The following is a 19,590-nucleotide window of genomic DNA, read 5'->3' on the forward strand; positions in this document are numbered from 1 at the left end:
TCTGGACACTGGGACAGTTTGAATCCCTGAGATTTCAGAACCGTGGGCCAGAAAATGGTCAGGGCCCTTGATGATGGGGCAGGGTGCCTCTGGGGAACTCACTGCCCCTTGATTTAGCCAGGGGGCTGAGGGAGGCAATAAAAATGGGTGCTTTTCAACAGTGTCTAAAAAGATAAGATGCTGACCTGCCAGGGGTTGAGAATGTCGTCAGAAGACTTTGGAGGAAGCAACAGAAAATGAGACTGAGGGGCTTGGGCAGAGTCAGTGCCTTCTGTGTGATGCACAAATGCACACACACACATCCGTGCACACACAGGTACACACACATACACGTGCACCGACATGCATGCTCGCACACGCACCCACACTCACACATCCATGCATGCACGTGTACACAAACACACCCACACATACACATGCACCCACACGTGTACACAGATGCACCTCCACCCCCATACATGCACATGGACACACACATGCACCCACACGCAAACCATCCATGCTCACACGGGTACACACTCGCACATCCATGCATGCACGTGTACACACACACACACACATGCACCCACACATGTACACAGATGCACCTCCACCCCCACACACGCACACACACACGCACCCACACATGGATACACACACACTCACACATGTACCCACACCTGTGTACACACACATACACATGCATGCTCATACACATGCACCCAGGCACACACAAATCCACATTCACCCATACACTCGCATGCATACACACACACATGCAAACACATGCATTCACACAGATGTATACACACACGCACTTACACACTGCACATATGCATGTATATACACACACCCTCATCTTATACACACGCACCCACACACATGCACCCACACATGCACCCACACACATGCACCCACACACACCCTCACCTTACACACACGCACCTTATACACACGCACCTTATACACACGCACCTTATACACACGCACCCACACACATGCACCTTATACACACGCACGCACCCACACACACACGCACCCACACACGCACCCACACACACCCTCACCTTATACACACGCACCCACACACGCACCTTATACACATGCACCCACACACGTGCACCCACACACATGCACCTTATACGCACGCACCCACACACACACGCACCCACACACATGCACCCACACACACACGCACCCACACACACCCTCACCTTATACACACGCACCCACACACACACACCCACACGCACCCACAGACATGCACCCACACACATGCACCTTATACACACGCACCCACACACACGCACCCCCACACACACCCTCACCTTATACACACGCACACACACACCCTCACCTTATACACACGCACCCACACACATGCACCTTATACACACGCACCCACACACACGCACCCACACACACACACCCACACACACACCCCCTCACCTTATACACATGCACCCACACACATGCACCTTATACACACGCACCCACACACATGCACCTTATACACACGCACCCACACACACCCTCACCTTATACACACGCACCCACACACGCACCTTATACACATGCACCCACACACGTGCACCCACACACATGCACCTTATACGCACGCACCCACACACACACGCACCCACACACACATGCACCCACGCACACGCACCAACACACAGGCACCCACACACACATACCCACACACATGCACCCACACATATACAAGCATGCACACATATATATGCATATGCTCACACGTATACCCACACTCACATGTGTACACATGCTCACACACACGTGCACACACATACACACACACACTCTTACTGTTGCTCAGGCTTAGCTGCTTTGGGCTTAAGAAGCAAACTGCACCTTCCAAAAAATGAGTGTGGTGTTCAGTTAAACAACCAAATAATTCTTGAGCGCTGAATATGTGGGCTTTAGAAATTGAAAGTATAAGGTGATAATAACGTCGTATAAGGTGATAATAACGTCGTCCTGCTACTTTTTAATCTAACAAACATATCAGAACTGACAGTTCAAATGAAGAAAGTAGGAATTGGGCATGCCATGTGTTTATTTCAAAGATTCTCCTATTGCTCCAAATTGTTGGGGATTATCTTTAGAGTCTTTGAATAGCTTCAGTTATGGAAGATTTTACCCTCTGAGAATAGAACTGAATTTTAGACAAACCGTGAGTCCGTTGTAGCTAGTCTGCCATGCAAGCGGGGATTAAACAGAGTAAAATGTCTTGTTTGAAAAAATAAGAAAGGCCGGCTTGGGCAACATAGTGAGACCTCCTCTATGAAAAGTTAGCTGGGCATGGTGGTGTGCGCCTGTGGTTCCAGCTACCCAGGAGGCGGAGGCAGGAGGATGGAGGTCAAGACTGCAGTGGACTGTGATTGCGCCACTGTACTCCAGCCTGGGTGACAGAGCAAGACCGCGTCTCAAAAAAAGAAAATAGAAAAAAAAAAAAAAAGGTTGAGCAAGGAGACTAATTTGTGACATGCAGCTGAGCATGGCTTTTAAGACCAGTTTCGAAAGAGGAATTCCAACATTATTCTTAACATTTTAGAAGCTTGGGCATAAGGGTGACCTCCAGGGTGCCGTGTTATAATAGGACTGCTCCTTTCAACAGCTATGACCTTATACCACATGTCTTGGGGTGTTGCCTGCTGTGTGACAGTCCAATATTATACCTACTACTTAAGTTGTCTTTAGATTAAAAAATGTGCTTCATATTTTATGCCATTTCTACAAATGTATAGTAAAACATAACCAAGAGAGCTTATTAAATAATTTCATCCAAAGCAGTTCTACCAGTGCTTCACATTTATTTTTTATTTATTTATTTATTTTTGAGACTGAGTCTCACTCTCTTGCCCAGGCTGGAGTGCAGTGGCGCGATCTCGGCTCACTGCAACCTCCCCCTCCTGGGTTCAAGCGATTCTCCTGCCTCAGCATCCTAAGTAGCTGGGATTACAGGTGCCAGCCACCACACCCGACTAATTTTTGTATTTTTAGTAGACCCGGGCTTTTGCCATGTCGGCCAGGCTGGTCTCAAAATCCTGACCTCAGGTCATCCACCTACCTCGGCCTCCCACCTTGCAGGCATGAGCTACTACGCCTGGTCCACATTTAATTTTTTGCAAAAAGATGACAGCTGCTAACAGAGATGAATTCTCATGAGTGATATCATTGAGCTTCGCAGGCCACATGAGTGTGTGCAGGGACCAGTGTGGCAGCAAGCGGGGTATTCTGCTCTCGGCATGGAGTGATTGGGGAAAATCTAGGCAGCTTCCTGCCTCACACTGTTTAAAACCTTTATAATGTGCTTTATTTCATTTATTTGAAATGACTGCCTGTCATGTCAGATACATTCATAGTCAAGCTTGAGTATAAAAGGCATATTCCAAAGTTAAATATAAGCTGCTGCATAGATTTTTTTGTAAAATGATCTTACCAAGAGTGTTTATCCATAAAGTTTAGCAAATTTGCAAGTGTGTTTTTCAACACCATTTCTCTTTAGCTTTAATAAACATTGATTTCTTCATGGTAGCACTCATTTTGAATTCAGTGGTCTCCAGTTTTCCCTGTTAAATGAGGCCCACTTTCTAAAACCAAAGTGATAATTTTATAAAAATGAAATGAGTTATTTGTTACCACAGAAGTCCTCATTTATGAGAGTACATCCCCCATAAAACTAGTCCAGGGCAGGCCTCAGGGGCACACAAGCTGTTTCACGACACCCCAAGCCTAGAAAGGCCCAGGCTTGGGTGTTCACGCTCCGCTGTTGCCTTCTTGAAATTCATAATCATCTTTGAACAAGGGGTCCCGCAGTGTGCGGGGGCTCACGCCTGTCATCCCAACACTCTGGGAGGCTGAAGCGGGCGGATCACCTGAGGTCAGGCGTTCGAGACCAGCCTGGCCAACATGGTGAAACCCCATCTCTACTAAAAATACAGAAATTAACCAGGCATGGTGGTGGGAGCCTGTAATCCCAGCTACTCAGGAGGCTGAGGCAGGAGAATCACTTGAACCTGGGAGGTGGAGGTTGCAGTGAATGGAGATCACGCCACTGCACTCCAACCTGGGCAACAGAGCGAGACTCCGTCTCAAAAAAACCAAGAGGTCCCACATTTGCGTTTTTGCTCGGGTCCTGCAAATTATGTAGCCAGGCCTGCATTTGTCCTAGGAGATGCTCTACCAAAAAACAATAAATAACAGCAAGCATTCTGTAATCGAACACCATAGGAACCCCTGCTTATCCTAGCCTCATTCTCGTTCTGGAAGACTGCACATATATCATGTTAAAGACTCAGCTGGGGAGGCCCAACTTCATTTAACTCAGTATTTCTTATTTTTTTAAAACAGAACTCATTTTTTAAAAAAATTATTGGCTGGGCGCGGTGGCTCACACCTGTAATCCCAGCACTTTGGGAGGCCAAGGTGGGCGGATCACGAGGTCAGGAGATCGAGACCATCCTGGCTAACACGGTGAAACCCCGTCTATACTAAAAATACAAAAAAAATTAGCCGGGCGTGGTGGCGGGCGCCTGTAGTCCCACCTACTCGGGAGGCTGAGGCAGGAGAATGGCGTGAACCTGGGAGGCAGAGCTTGCAGTGAGCCGAGATCGTGCCACTGTGCTCCAGCCTGGGCAACAGAGCGAGACTCCATCTCAAAAAAAAAAAAAATTATTTAATACCTTTATTTCTGCTGAATGTACTTTAGAAAGATCGAGTGATCTGAATAAAGTGGCGGTGGCCTAACAGTGTATTTTCTGGAATTGAGGGAATACTGCCATTGATCCTTTAAAAATATTTATTTAGTCCCTCCTAGAGGCTGGGCACAGTGGCTTACGCTTGTAATCCTGGCCTGCACTTTGGAAGGCCGAGGCGGACAGATTGCCTGAGCTCAGGAGTTCAAGACCAGCCTGGGTAACAAGATGAAACTCGTCTCTACTAAAGTACAAAAAATTAGCTGGGCGTGGTGGTGTGTGCTTATAATCCCAGCTACTCGGGAGGCTGAGGCAGGAGAATCGCTTGAACCCAGGGGACGGAGGCGGAGGTTGCAATGAGCTGGGATTGCACCACTGCACTCCAGCCTGGGTGACAGAGCAAGACTCCGTCTCAAAAAAAAAAAAAAAAATTATCTAGCCCCTCCTAGAAATGTTAATTCCTTAAATCTGAGCTTCAAAGAGATCATTTTCAGTCTTCGTTAATCAGACTTGAGATTATTTAGAAACTTGGCTCTGAATATTGTATTCAGAATGTTTTCACTCATTTGTGAGTAATTTTTTAAATATCCCCTTTCCTCACATGCAGAATCAGGGTTTTTTGTCCAGCATTATGTTGCAAGTCCTGGTTGTGTTGAAACATTCCATACCATCTGTGTGATGGTTATCGGCACCTCCACCGGTGCCCTGAACACAGTTTTGTGCTGTGAGTCCAGAAACAGGAAACACTTCAGGCTGTGGGTCAGAAGCATTGTCAGTGGTTGTGTTTTGCCCACTGGCAGGGGGCATTCTTTAAATCCCTGGGATGCTTCTGCACTCTGGGCTGCACTGTTCCAGCAGTGATTAGAAATAACACTTTAGGCCGGGCGCGGTGGCTCACCCCTGTAATCCCAGCACTTTGGGAGGCTGAGGTGGGCAGATTACCTGAGTCAGGAGTTCGACACCAGCCTGACCAACATGGTATAACCCCGTCACTACTAAAAATACAAAATTAGCTGGGCGTGGTGGCACATGCCTGTAATCCCAGCTACTCAGGAGGCTGAGGCAGGAGAATCGCTTGAAGCCGGGAGGCCGAGGTTGCAGTGAGCCAAGATTGTGCCATTGCACTCCAGCCTGGGCAACAAGAGAAAAAACTCTGTCTCAAAAATAAAATAAAATAATAAAATAACACCTTAGCCCACTGAGCTGTGGACCACACTATAATCAGAGAGATCCCTCAGATGCTGTCACTTTGCTGCTCTACCCGCAGATGTAAATTTCAGCCAACAGCAGTGTTTGTGCTCATTTTCCCCGGCCCTCCCACACATGTAATCCCTTCTGAGCATGTTGGCTTCAAATAATATGGCCAGCCACCTCTTCCACCACAAGATCTTCAGGAAATGGCAGGCCACTGGGTTTAGATGCAGGTGGCATGGGAGCACACAAGGCACGGCTGTGGGGAGTTGGCACTTGCTCCAGAATGTGGAGCACCGAGTGAAGGTTTCAGTCTCCTGCACTGAGAGGAACAAGGGCATTCCGAGGCTTTTCCACTTTATCCCTAAAGAGTTTAACAACGCTTGTTTGCTGATTTCTACATAGATGCCAACTTTCTGAGTTGTATGTATTTACATGCCAAATTTATTCATTGAGCAGTGTTAAATAATGGTGTTCACCTCTAAAGCGCATATACTGGTAAAATTAAGAATGATCGTAATTAAGCCTCTTGCAATAGTCATTAGTTCAGAGAATATTTAAGAATATTAAAGGTGCTTTGCTAATATCCTCGTTAGTTTTGTTTTGACAAAATCAGTACTTCAGTTTCTTGTTTCTTTTTTTTTTTTTTTTTTTTTTTTTGCGACGGAGTCTTGCTCTTGCTCTGTCACCCAGACTGGAGACTGGAGTGCAGTGGCACGATCTTGGCTCACTGCAACGTTCGCCTCCCAGGTTCAAGCGATTCTCCTGCCTCAGCCTCCCGAGTAGCTGGGGTTACAGGCACACACTATGCCTGGCTAATTTTTTTTTTTTTTTTTTTGAGATGGAGTCTCGCTCTGTCGCCCAGGCTGGAGTGCAGTGGCGCAATCTCGGCTCACTGCAAGCTCCGCCTCCTGGGTTCATGCCATTCTCCTGCCTCAGCCTCCCAAGTAGCTGAGACTACAGGCGCCTGCCACCACGCCTGGCTAATTTTTTGTATTTTTAGTAGAGACGGGGTTTCACCGTGTTAGCCAGGGTGGTCTCGATCTCCTGACCTCGTGATCTGCCTGCCTCAGCCTCCCAAAGTGCTGGGATTATAGGCGTGAGCCACTGCACCCGGCCACATTTTTTTCTATTTTTAGTAGAGATGGGGTTTCGCCATGCTGGCCAGGCTGGTCTCGAACTCTTGACCTCAGGTAATCCACCCACCTCAGCCTCCCAAAGTTCTGGGATTACAGGTGTGAGCCACCATGCCCAACCCAGTACTTCAGTTTCTTAGCATGAAATCCACCCAATGTCAGGAGATGATGATTATTATTTTACTGATTTATACTGTTCGTTCTCTATTAATGTCTTATTTTCCCCAACCGATTTTGAAGTTGAGTAAGGACTGTATTCTGCGGGTATCTTGAGTCCTCTGAGGCACCAAGCTTGGTGATTTGGATGCAGGAGCTGCTCATTAGTGAGCTGATAGCTGGGAGCATAGCGCATCCCACATCACCTGACTTACCTTGGTGTCCTCCTTTTTAGCCTTTTGTCATACATGATATGGAGACACTGTGTATGGCTGAGAAGACGCTGGTGGCCAAGCTAGTGGCCAATGGCATCCAGAACAAGGAGGCGGAGGTCCGCATCTTTCACTGCTGCCAGTGCACATCGGTGGAGACCGTCACGGAGCTCACGGAATTCGCCAAGGCCATCCCAGGCTTCGCAAACTTGGACCTGAATGATCAAGTGACGTTGCTAAAATACGGAGTTTACGAGGCCATATTCGCCATGCTGTCTTCTGTGATGAACAAAGACGGGATGCTGGTAGCATATGGAAATGGGTTTATAACTCGTGAATTCCTAAAAAGCCTAAGGAAACCGTTTTGTGATATCATGGAACCCAAGTTTGATTTTGCCATGAAGTTCAACGCACTGGAACTGGATGACAGTGACATCTCCCTTTTCGTGGCTGCTATCATTTGCTGTGGAGGTGAGTAGTTGATTTCATCTGCTGGTGTCATGTCACTGACAGGCTCCTGTCTTGAAACATTTGACAATGGGAAATCCAGTACCAGCCTGAGCTGTTCCAGTGGAGGGGATACTCACAGGGTGGGAAGACGTCTGACCCCCCAGTCACTGCTGAGAATTCAGTGGGAATTATAACAATATTGTATAATATTATAGTATATATTGTTATTATCTATAAATACATATTTAATATTATGTAAATGTATGACATTTTAATCATAATATTAGCCAGGTGTGGGGGTGCACACCTTTAGTCCCAGCTACTCGGTAGACCGAGGCAAAAGGATCTCTTGAGCCCAGGAGTTCAGGTTGCACTGAGTTATGAATGTATCACTGCACTCTAGCCTCGGCAACAGAACAAGGCCCTATTTCTTTAAAAAAAATTATATATTTTGCACAAATATATATATAGAGAAAAAGAGGTCAGACATGGGCCTGTAATCCCAGCCCTTTGGGAGGCTGAGGTGGGTGGATCACTTAAGCCCAGGAGTTTGAGACCAGCCAGGGCAACAATGGCAAGACCCTGTCTCTATAAAAAAAAAAAAGAAAAAATTAGTCAAGTATGGTGGCATGTACCTGTAGTCCCAGCTACTTGAGAGGCTGAGGTGGGAGGATCACTTGAGCCCAGGAGACAAAGGTTGCAGTGAGCCAAGGTCGCACCACCACACTCCAGCCTGGGCGAAGGAGAATGACCCTGTCTCCAAAAAAAAAAAAAAAAAATTATATATACACACACACACACACACACACACACACACACACACACATATACACACATACACACACACACATATACACACACACATATACACACACACATACACACACACATACACACACACATATACACACACACATACACACACATATATACACACACACACACATACACACATATATACACACACATACACACACACATTTCGTTTATATTATAATTGTCTAATATTATAAACAGATATAACTTATATATTATGATATTCCTATATATATTATATAATGATGTTGTATTCATATTATAGACAATATTGTATGAAATGCTATACAGATGTCAGTATAGTTGCTGTCACAGTCGGTTATGTTGATGAAAAGTATATTTCCTAATGCAAAATATAATATCAGTCAGTAGCCAAGTGGCAGTGACTGCAAGGTTTGCTTTGCCCGAGGAAGCAGATCCCAGGGAAGGCCGATCTGGTCCTCTCTGTGGAAGCTGGCTCTGCAGCCCCCACATTTTTGGCTCGGTGTCACGTTCCTTTAAATAGCTCCGTCTCAGGTCTAGGAAGGTCATCCACCTACTGCAAACTCAGCTGACCTTACCCAGGGTTGGTGGAGACGGATGGGGTCTCCCACACTGCCTGCAGCCATACTGCGCCCGGGGGATTGACTCACTATCAGCATGGAGCTGACTCAGCCCTACCAGCCGTGCCCGTTACTGTGTGGCTGGGCACAAGTCAGATGAAAGAAGTCCTTGCGCTGTGGCGTAAAGTGTACAAAGACAAAGCAGTTACGCATAATTTGTCCTTTAGTATGGTCAGGATGTAGCATTGTGGGTAAAATGCAATTGCAGAACTATTTATATGTAACATGATCACAGTTTTATAAAGGAAATTATAATCCTATATCAATCCTATGTATGTAGAAAAATGTCCAGTGAGATATATGTTAAACCTATTACGGTGGGATTAAAATTATGAGGGGGGATTTCTTTCTATTTTTCAAAAAATTCCTTTTTTTTTTTTTTGATACCGAGTCTCGGTCTGTCACCCAGGCTGCAGTGCAGTGGCACGATCTCAGGTCACTGCAACTTCCGCCTCCTGGGTTCAAGTGATTCGCCTGCCTCAGCTTCCTGAGTAGCTGAGATTACAGGAACATGCCACCACACCTGGCTAATTTTTGTATTTTTAGTAAAGATGGAGTTTCAACATATTGGCCAGGCTGGTCTCAAACTCCTGACTCAGGGTGACCCGCCCACCTCTGCCTCCCAAAGTGCTGGGATTACAGGCGGGAGTCACCACACCCAGCAATAATTCCTCTCTTTAGAGACTTAATAGTTATAGCCCCAGCCACTCTGGAGGCTGAGGCAGGAGGATTGCTTGAGCCTAGGAGTTCCAGTCCAGCCTAGGCAACATAGCAAGACCCCATCACTAAAACAATACAAAAACAAGAATTTTAGAAATAAAAACTTAATAATTATATTTACAACCAAAAACAATGAAGATTTTTAAATCCTCATCATTAGCAACACTGTTAAGAATCATAGCAATGGCTGGGTCTGTAAGGGAGCACCGCCTACTGAACATGGCTTGGGGCAGTATTTTCTGGACCAAGAATCAGGTCTCATGCTTTGAGATTTCATGTTTTGAGACTGTCCCAGGAAGTCTGGTGCCAGCTACCCCAGGCAGATTATCTGGTGTGAACATTGGCTCTTCCTGCACCAAGTTTCAGACCTGCCCCACCCTCCTCCCCACTCTGGGTCTCCTGATCTTGGCTCACTGCAACCTCCGTCTCCCAGGTTCAAGCGATTCTCCCACCTCAGCCTCCCGAGTATCTGGGATTACAGGCATGAGCCCCCGTGCCCAGCCTACAAAACCTAGTTCTAACACAATCACACTCCTTAAATATGGTGGAACACTTGAAGCTGAATATCTAGTTTCGATTCAAAAGCTTCATTTCCCATATTATGCAAAACTGGTGGTTCTTATCTGCAGAATGTCCTGTTCCTCCTAATAGCTCTAATTTTTCTCCCTGACAGGTGGTCATCAGGTAAGTCACAAGTGAAAAGGCCGCACCGTAAGGTGTACTTAGGGCACTATTGCCCCCTAGTAGTATGAATATTTAGGAAAGAGTACTGGTCCTGTCTGTTCCTACTTCACCTATTGACTTTGGAAAAACCTATGTCTATCTTCCAGTCAAGTTGACAATATCTAAAGGCAGCTCAGTTTTTTTCTAAGAAAGGCATGTTTGGTTCCTGAAACTGATAAGCAGTTTTTAGGTGATTATCACACTCAAACCTCTCTCTCTTCTTTCGAGACTAGATCGTCCTGGCCTTCTAAATGTAGGACACATTGAAAAAATGCAGGAGGGTATTGTACATGTGCTCAGACTCCACCTGCAGAGCAACCACCCGGACGATATCTTTCTCTTCCCAAAACTTCTTCAAAAAATGGCAGACCTCCGGCAGCTGGTGACGGAGCACGCGCAGCTGGTGCAGATCATCAAGAAGACGGAGTCGGATGCTGCGCTGCACCCGCTGCTGCAGGAGATCTACAGGGACATGTACTGAGTTCCTTCAGATCAGCCACACCTTTTCCAGGAGTTCTGAAGCTGACAGCACTACAAAGGAGACAGGGGAGCGGCACGATTTTGCACAAATATCCACCACTTTAACCTTAGAGCTTGGACAGTCTGAGCTGTAGGTAACCGGCATAGTATTCCACATCTTTGTTTTAACCAGTACTTCTGAGAGCATAGAACTCAAATGCTGGGGGTAGGTGGCTAATCTCAGGACTGGGAAGGTTACGGCGAATTATGCTCAATGGTCTGATTTTAACTCACCCGACGTTAATCAATGCACATTGCTTTAGATCACATTCGTGATTTACCATTTAATTAACTGGTAACCTCAAAATTCGTGGCCTGTCTTCCCATTCACCCCGCTTTTGACTATTGTGCTCTTTTATAATTCTGAAAACTAATCAGCACTTTTTAACAATGTTTATAATCCTATAAGTCTAGATGTATCCAAAGGTGAAGTATGTAAAAAGCAGCAAAATATTTATTTCAAAGACTTCACTTCTGTTTCCTGAATCTAAAGAAAGGCAACATGCTGCTTTTTAATCATAGGATGGAGAATTTTAAAGAACTGTTTGGGCCAGGCACAGTGGCTCATACTTGTAATCCCCGCACTTTGGGAGGCCGAGGTGGGTGGATCACAAGGTCAGGAGATCGAGACCATCCTGGCCAACATGGTGAAACCCTGTCTCTACTAAAAATATAAAAATTAGCCGGGTGTGGTGGCACGTGCCTGTAATCCCAGCTACTTGGGAAGCTGAGGCAGGAGAATCACTTGAACCAGGGAGTTGGAGGTTGCAGTGAGCTAAGATTGCACTACTGCACTCCAGCCTGGTGACAGAACGAGACTCTGTCTTTAAAAAAAAAAACTGATAAGCTATCAAAATGCAGCTGTTGTTTTGTTTTTGGTTCACTGTTTTCGTGGTTGTAACTAATATGTGGAAAGGCCCATTTCCAGGTTTGCGTAGAAGAGCCCAGAAAACAGAGTCTCAAGACCCCCCGCTCTGGACTGTCATAAGCTAGCTCCCGTGGTAAGCGGGACGAGACAAGCTCCCGAAGCCCACCAGCTTCCTGCTCCACTCAGCTCCGTCCAGTCGACCTGAACCCACCCAGTCCAGCTGTCTGTGGGAATGGTGATGTTCTTAAGGACAGACTGACACCTTACTTGTCAGTGTTCCTCTGGGCCCCATTTGGCAGCTCCCGTATCTTTTGTTATGTTGCTTTTAAAGATATGATGCTTTATTGTTTTAACTCTTGGTGACAGTAGATGCTCTCTGGAGTGCAGACAAGGCACACGTGTCTTCATAGTCTGGGCTGGGTGGGAGCCAGTCACCCTGCGGATCGAGAGAGGGGGTAGGGTCTTCTTCAAATGGCAGTTTTACTCCAAATGGCAGATTTTACAAGAGTTGGTTATTTTTTACAATGGTTTAGGTTGTTAAGTCTCCTTTGTATGTGAGGTAGTTTTTTCAACATCTAAAATATTTGTTTTAGCCTTCAAAACCAACTTACCAACCTCAGTCCAGCTGGGAAGGCAGCGTTGATTATGGCAGTTTGTCAAGAATATATGGACCCGGAAATACTTTCTCTCTCTGTCCACCTGGTAGATAAATTGTCCTGTTGAGAATTTTTAGATCTGGACTGGAACTGCCAGGACCACCGCCTCCAGGGAGTCGCTGGGCACCTGGAGGTATTGTCGATGCCTCTCCCCCATCTTTAAAAATTTGGCTTTTCTGAGGCCATTATTATTTTAAGAATGATGAGGATTGATAAGGGTCCCATGACCAGCATTATGAAAATGCGAGAGTGGGAAGGACACAGTGTGAGACTTCCACTAGAAAAAAGTGAAAGTTAGGGTTAGGACATCCTTTTTTAAAAATTACACATTTAGTCCGTTTTGGTTTTTGGAATCAGGCCAGGCGCAGTGGCTCACATATGGAATCCCAGCACTTTGGGAGGCTGAGGTGGGAGGATCACTTGAGCCCAGGAGTTCGAGACCAGCCTAGGCAACATAGCAAGACCCTGTCTGTATACGAAATTTAAAAATTAGTTCATCGTGGTGGCATACACCTGTAGTCCCAGCTACTCTGCAGGCTGAGGTGAGAGGATTGCTTGAACCCAAGAGGTTGAGGCTGCAGTGAGCTGTGATCTCACCACTGCATTCCAGCCTGGGTGACAGAGTTAGATTCCACCCCCTCCCACCCTCGCAAAAAAAAAAGATGCAATCAAAGAGCCTTTTGGCCAGCAATGGCAGCAGCAGCGGCGGGCAGTCTGCCCAAGTGTCTTAGGAACCAAAAGCAAATAAAAGTGTTTCCATATATGCCACCAGCCAAGTAGCCATCCTAATTCAGAAAGAAGCTAGACTTTGAGTGGCATGGTGTATCCGTTTCAGTATTATTTCCTAAAATGAGAAGCCCCTGTGTTGACAAGATCCAGGGGCTGGAGCCCAATGCCAAGCCTGTGTCGTCCCCAACGACCCTGCAGCTGCTCGCTCTGATGTGCCCTGTGCCATTCAAGGAGACGTGGTCCAGGAAAGTGAGCCTCATGGTTTTCAGAGAAGTCATTGTTCTGCTTACATTTTCATAAAACCTGTTTAAAATAGCTCCCTGTCTCAGGCTTTCAGCAGTAACAGTAAGCTGACTGGCAAGTTCGATGTTAGCTCCCGGGACACTCAGCAGCGATGGTGAGCATTTGGTTTTCTTAAGGCCCAGCAAGACTTCCAGGGACATCTCTGGTGAAGCCAGAATGGAGACACCAGTGACCTCAGGCTGAAAGTCACTCGACATTGGTCTCTTGTGTTGATAGGGAAGGAAATCACACATTCCTATTCCTTTAAATAACAAAACCACTAATTGCCACTCAATGCTAGAATATTTTGGGTCACCTAATCATAGATTTCTCAGGGCATCAATACTTAAATATAGGCTGATTATGCCCCAGTTCAAATGGGAACTATTAACTGAGTGCATTTCTTGCTTGCTGGGTTTCAACAGACATCAGCCAAAAGAACAAAAGAGATGTCAGGACAGATTCCAGGAGTGTCGGAGCACATGTGTGGCACCCGCTCCCTCTGGCAGCAAATGCAGGAAGTCGCCAAATTTACCCACTCTTCAAGAAGTCATTGTTTAAACACGGTTTTTCATTTTCTCAACTTTTAATAGCAAAAAGTGCCAAAGTCCTCAGAGACCAAACAGCCTTGGTCTACCGTGCTGACCAGGGTGAAGGCATGGCGAGGGGCTCCTCCCAGACGTGCCTCTTGTGTGCCAGCTGACTGCGGCTCGGGAGCAGACACAGGCCTCCCCACTGTCCAGGGGAGCCCGGCGGCGCATCCCCCCTCTCCCACCTCCTGGCACTTCCAGCTGGGTGTCCCACATGTTGGATTCTGTCCCCACCACACTTCCAGAGGCCGGAGAACTGTGCAGGCCTAAGGCCGTTTGGATGAATTGTTAAAACAAGATGCTTCCAGTTACAGCAGCAGGAGCGGGACTGGGAGCACGGGCTGATGGCTGCTGGTGCCTTTCTTCCCACCTCACTTGCCTGTTTCCACTTGACGTTTCCTCCAGCTCCGATGAGAAGAGTATAAAGCATCTTCCTAACGGGTGTGTCTGCTATACGAACATAATGGACGTGAAGTGGGGCAGAAACCCAGAACTCAGCATTCAAGGATGCCAGGAGAGCTGTCCCTGTTTTAAAGAGCTGTGTTTTGTTTTGTTTTGCATTTTAAGAGCAGAGAAGGTACCCTTCTGCTGCGCTGACGCATTTCTTACACTGGGCCATTTTAGACCCCCAGGGAAACAGCCTTCCTGGAGCATTGTCTGGAGGTTCCAGGGACAGGGCAGCCTCCCAGAGCTGAGCAAGAGCTCAAGGCACAAATGAGAGATTTGCTATACCGTGAGAAGTCAACAACTTAGCCACCACTTCCCCGCAATGGACCATGTAACGAATACCTCAGCAGGCCCTGCAAAAGGCCGTGCTAGAGCTGAGGCACACACCCTGCGGCCTCTGTAGTTAGGGCAGGTGGGATGGAGACTCCTTGAGTGTGCACACCTGAGCCTGCCCACACACAGGGGAGCAGCATCTCGTATGACGTCTGGAAGGAACTTCGGTTGTGTAAAGGGAGCCTTGAAGATACGTGCAAAAGGCGCTACCCCAATTTGGTGAAACTGACATTGGGCACGTCTTGGGCTTAGGAGAAGCGGCCGATGGTCCCGGCCTGCAGTGACAAACCCCCGTCCCTGCACCGCCCCCAGCACCTCCTCTCCTCTTCACCTCTTCCTGCTGGCCATGTGGAAGCCACTTCCTCAGAGAGACCCTACCAGATGCGGATGGAAACAGATGCACCAAAGCAAGCCTTGATGAAACCGTGACCTCCTAAGTTCTGTCCCTCTGAGCTTGCACCTGTGCCTCTCTGTGTTTGCTTCCAAGCACTTCCCACCTCAAACTCCCATTTTCAAACCACTGTAGCTCTGGGCACATCTGATACTTACCAGCCGCATACATGATGGAGGGTTTTTTGGTCCTCATCCAGTGGCCACACCTGTCTTTGAAATGTCTCACCGAACTCCAGTTTTAAAATAGATTCATTACTTCAACACAGCAAGCCCAATGCACCCAGCTAAGACAGGCTTGACCGACAGCCTGGCCTTTGGTGGGGGGCTTCCTGGGGCCTGGAGAAAGTTGGCCACCTTCAACAGTTGGTACCTCTTCAACAGTGTGGCCTTTCAAAACGCAGATGCCACCAGGAGAACATGCCCACAGCTCACCACCTATGGATGCCATGGTTCTGGGCAGCTTTCAAAGCAGGTTCCTATGGTCTCCTCAGCCGTTTGAGGGGGAGTAACAGCAAATCAGCCTCCATTTTCAAATGAAAACACCAGCTTCCAGATGTAGGGCCTGCTGGGTGTTGCTAGCCGCCGAGCCCCAGGCACGGTGCACTTTCTCCACCTCCTGCAGCCTCCCTGTTGTTTCCAGACACTTAAACCTGGTGAGTGCAAGGACAGGTGACCCAGGGGCCTGCAGCCTTGTCCTCAGCTCCCATCTCCTGGACTGCCAGCCTCACCCTCTGCAGTTAGCATGGTTTGCCTGATGCAGGGATCCTGAGGGATTGCTTTTTAGACCTTCTTTCACATTCAGAAAAGTGGTATAGATTCAGGAGAGGCAAGAAAATTATGCTGTCCATAGAAGTCACCCATGAAGACTGATGCCACCACCTGAAGGCTCGTGATTATTAAAAAGTGTCCACGGGAACCTCTCGTCCACAGGAGGAGGTTTGTCTCAACACTTCCCATTTTTACGGCATTGGCATTGCCAAGCATGGGGAAGTATCCGCTCTTCTCATGTTAAAAGTGACCTAGCTTCTCTTAACTCGGTCCAAGCTGACTTGTTCAGCTGCACTGGAATTTCTTGCCAACCAAATATTTGCATCGAGCAAAGGGGACTGTGTGCACCTCCCTAATGGCAGCGATGATGGCTGCTGTCATTCGAGCCCATCTTCAGACGTCACAGTCTGGAAGTGAAATGTCCACAAATATCTGTGGCAGAAAAGGCTATAAGGACCACCCAGCTGTGCTGCAGCTTTGCAGAGCAAGGACGGTTGTGGCAAATAAATGATTAACCTGCCTCGACTGTGCTGAGGGCAACCAAGGCCATCTCACCAAAGGATTATTCGATAGCATTAAATCACCCTGTGACCTTCCTGCTTCTGAGTCCACGGCCTTTACCCAGGGCACGCACTCCTGAGAGGCCTTCTGCCTAGAAAGATCTACGACTGAGTTCCAACGGTTGAGGTCTAGGTTTTTGCTGGGATTTAGATGTTTTCAGGCACCATTTTGACAGCATTCAGGAAAATGGTCACTGACCCCATAGACTAGGGTAAGAATAAAGGCAATAAATTTGGTCTGACTCAGAATATAGGAGATCCATATATTTCTCTGGAAACCACAGTATACACTAAAATGTGAAATGGAAGGTTTTGTTAAAAAGAAAAAGAGAATGAGCTTCATGCTTTAATTACATAAGGATTTCCATTACGCTATTTCTGTGAAATGCAGCAGGTTCTTAAACGTTATTTCAGTGGCACAGGCTGGAAGCTTATCACAAAAAGCCATGTGGGTGGCCTTCTTATTAGAACAGAAAGAGACAGGCTGGTACCCAAGGCTGCTGCCTGCTCCGCCTTTGCCAGCTCTGGACATCTGAGGACATCCCCGCGGATCTGGAATGGGGCCGTCAACTGACCATTTGCTTCTCAGAATTTCAGTTTGAGACATGAGAGGTATAATCAGTTACTCTTCTCCCCCCAGAGAACCCCTTTTGTGAGGGGAGAGGAGCTATGGAATGTGGTTCAGCTGAAACACATTCAACTACATCCTTTTGGAGTCCTTTGCCAACAAAAACAGACCAATAGACCAGATGGTGTCCATGTTCAATATCATGTCTTGATGGACGCAGCTGATGACCTCAAATACTTGAGTGGTCTCATGGCTGTTAGATGGATTATTTGAAAAAAAAAAAAGGAGAAAAAAATAATTGATTTTTATATCATAGACAGCAAACTAAGACCTGGGGAGGGGGGTCAGCTTTTATTTGATTTTTTTTTTTTTTTTAAGTGTGCTAGTTGGGTCAAATGTGAGAAGGAGGGAGTCCACCTGCCACCTCTTCTCTTGCCTCTCTCCTGCCCACACATCCAGCATCCAAAATCCATTCAGTTAATGAACTGATAAAGTGCCGTGCAAACTGGTGCACAAACAGGCCTCCAGTCCACGCACCCCGGCTCCTAGGAAAAGTGGCAACCAGGCGTGGGAGGGGCATGCTGCAGGCCTGGGACACAGTCGGGCACCTTCCCTGGACCCCCAGGCCTTGGCTGTGCCTCAAGTCAGAGAGGGTCAGCCTTCAGGCCCCGGAGAGGAGTGACTGGCCGATCATTTCACAATAAAATCACTCACTTTTGGCAACTTCACTTTTTTTAAGGCACAGTCAGTTCCTTTTTCATGTACCTCACAAAAGATGCAGACCATGTAGTACTCTTTTTGGTAAGATTACAGTGTTCATGTTAAATATCACTTCTTTCTACATTGTGTGGTAAAAAGAACTATGTTAATAGCTATATCTTAAATACTGTGATTTGAGTTTTTGAAAAATATCCTAATACAAATATTTTACTAACTTACAATCATTCATCTAATAACAAACATTTGGATTCTTTTGAAATCAGTGTTAATTGACTCATATTCTTAAAAGCCTGGCTCTTGACCCTATTGCAAACACAAAGGAAACTGAAATCAAACATCTAAAATACACTGCACACACACAGCTTTTCATTTCTCCTGAGCCATGCAGAATTTACCTTCAATGTGGAAATCTGTTCCCTTTACCACACTGCATATGCACAGAGCACAGGCGAGGCTATCTTTAGTCACTTCCACCAGCGAGGACTTGGACTCCAGGTTAGAGGCCGATTTCATACAACAGTGTTTCGCTAAAGACCCTTCACTATTCTTGTTTAGTAAATAGCTGTCTGCTCTTCAGGGAACTGTTACCTATAGGTTATTACCAAAGAACTTTGGCAATTGGCAATGTCCTGATGGAAATTCTTTGCACGTGCCAGTTCTCTGGCATCCTCCAGGTGGCCCAACCCAAAGCATAAAGCAGAAACCACAGACCCCGTGAGTCCCCCCTTACCTTGTTTCCAATAACTTGGCAAAACTTCTCGGTGCATATTGGTTACACCCTCTGGGATCCATAATGCCATTAGGCTAAAACCCTAAGAGAGAGGGTTGACAGACACACACGCGAGAATGGGGCAGATCCCAGAGCAAGGCCTGGGCCCACGTGTGCTCTATTAGTGAGTGCCTTATACTCTCAGTATTTTGGGGCTTACAGCTTCTTATTTCTGCTAAACAGGTGCAGTTTCAAAGTAGGAACTGCCACACAGGCCCCAGCATCCTCTCTCCAACTTCATACCTCTCTCCTGGTGGGGGGAGCGGGCATCCAGGACCTCCGGAATCAAGGGTGTGCAGAGAAGGGCGAAAGTAATTTTTCTAGTCACTTGAACTGATTGGTTCCAGGCAATTAGAAAATGGCTATAAAATAACCTTAATTTTTAAAAAAATCTTGGGTCTTCGTTTTCCTATTAGGAGACTGAACTGACCACATGTATTGATTTATATCCTGAATATATGGGAACTTCTGTGTTTGGGATGTCCTACTGTAAGACTGATGAATGTACAGAGTTAATTTCAGGGTACAGTTTTGCCTTAATGGTTTTAAAAAATAAACTATTTTTTAAAATTTTTTGGTGAGTTTTGAGTGATGCTGTGAGATGGACTGTTTGGTCTAAAAGAACCAAGTCCCTAGCTGTGGGGTCCGCCCTCTGCCAGAACAGTCCCTGTGCCCCTCATGGAGG

General features: G+C 46.7%; 1 protein-coding gene across 3 annotated transcripts in view; it reads left to right on the forward strand.

Annotated features, from left to right (window-relative positions):
- PPARA (peroxisome proliferator activated receptor alpha) overlaps window positions 1–19,479 on the forward strand; it is a 96,403-nt gene extending 76,924 nt beyond the window's left edge. For 2 of the 3 annotated variants that reach the window (XM_054469754.2, XM_063663124.1), the window contains 2 exons: window positions 7,416–7,863; window positions 10,937–19,479. In XM_054469754.2, coding sequence (XP_054325729.1) covers window positions 7,416–7,863; window positions 10,937–11,184 — 696 coding nt within the window. In that variant the 3' untranslated portion in view covers window positions 11,185–19,479. Of the gene's footprint in view, window positions 1–7,415; window positions 7,872–10,936 lie in introns of those variants that run through there. The other variant, XM_063663125.1, reaches the window with a different exon arrangement.
- The last annotated feature ends 111 nt before the right edge of the window (window positions 19,480–19,590 follow it).

This window comes from Pongo pygmaeus, chromosome 23 (genome assembly GCF_028885625.2).
Source record: "Pongo pygmaeus isolate AG05252 chromosome 23, NHGRI_mPonPyg2-v2.0_pri, whole genome shotgun sequence".
NCBI classification, from domain to species: domain Eukaryota; kingdom Metazoa; phylum Chordata; class Mammalia; order Primates; family Hominidae; genus Pongo; species Pongo pygmaeus.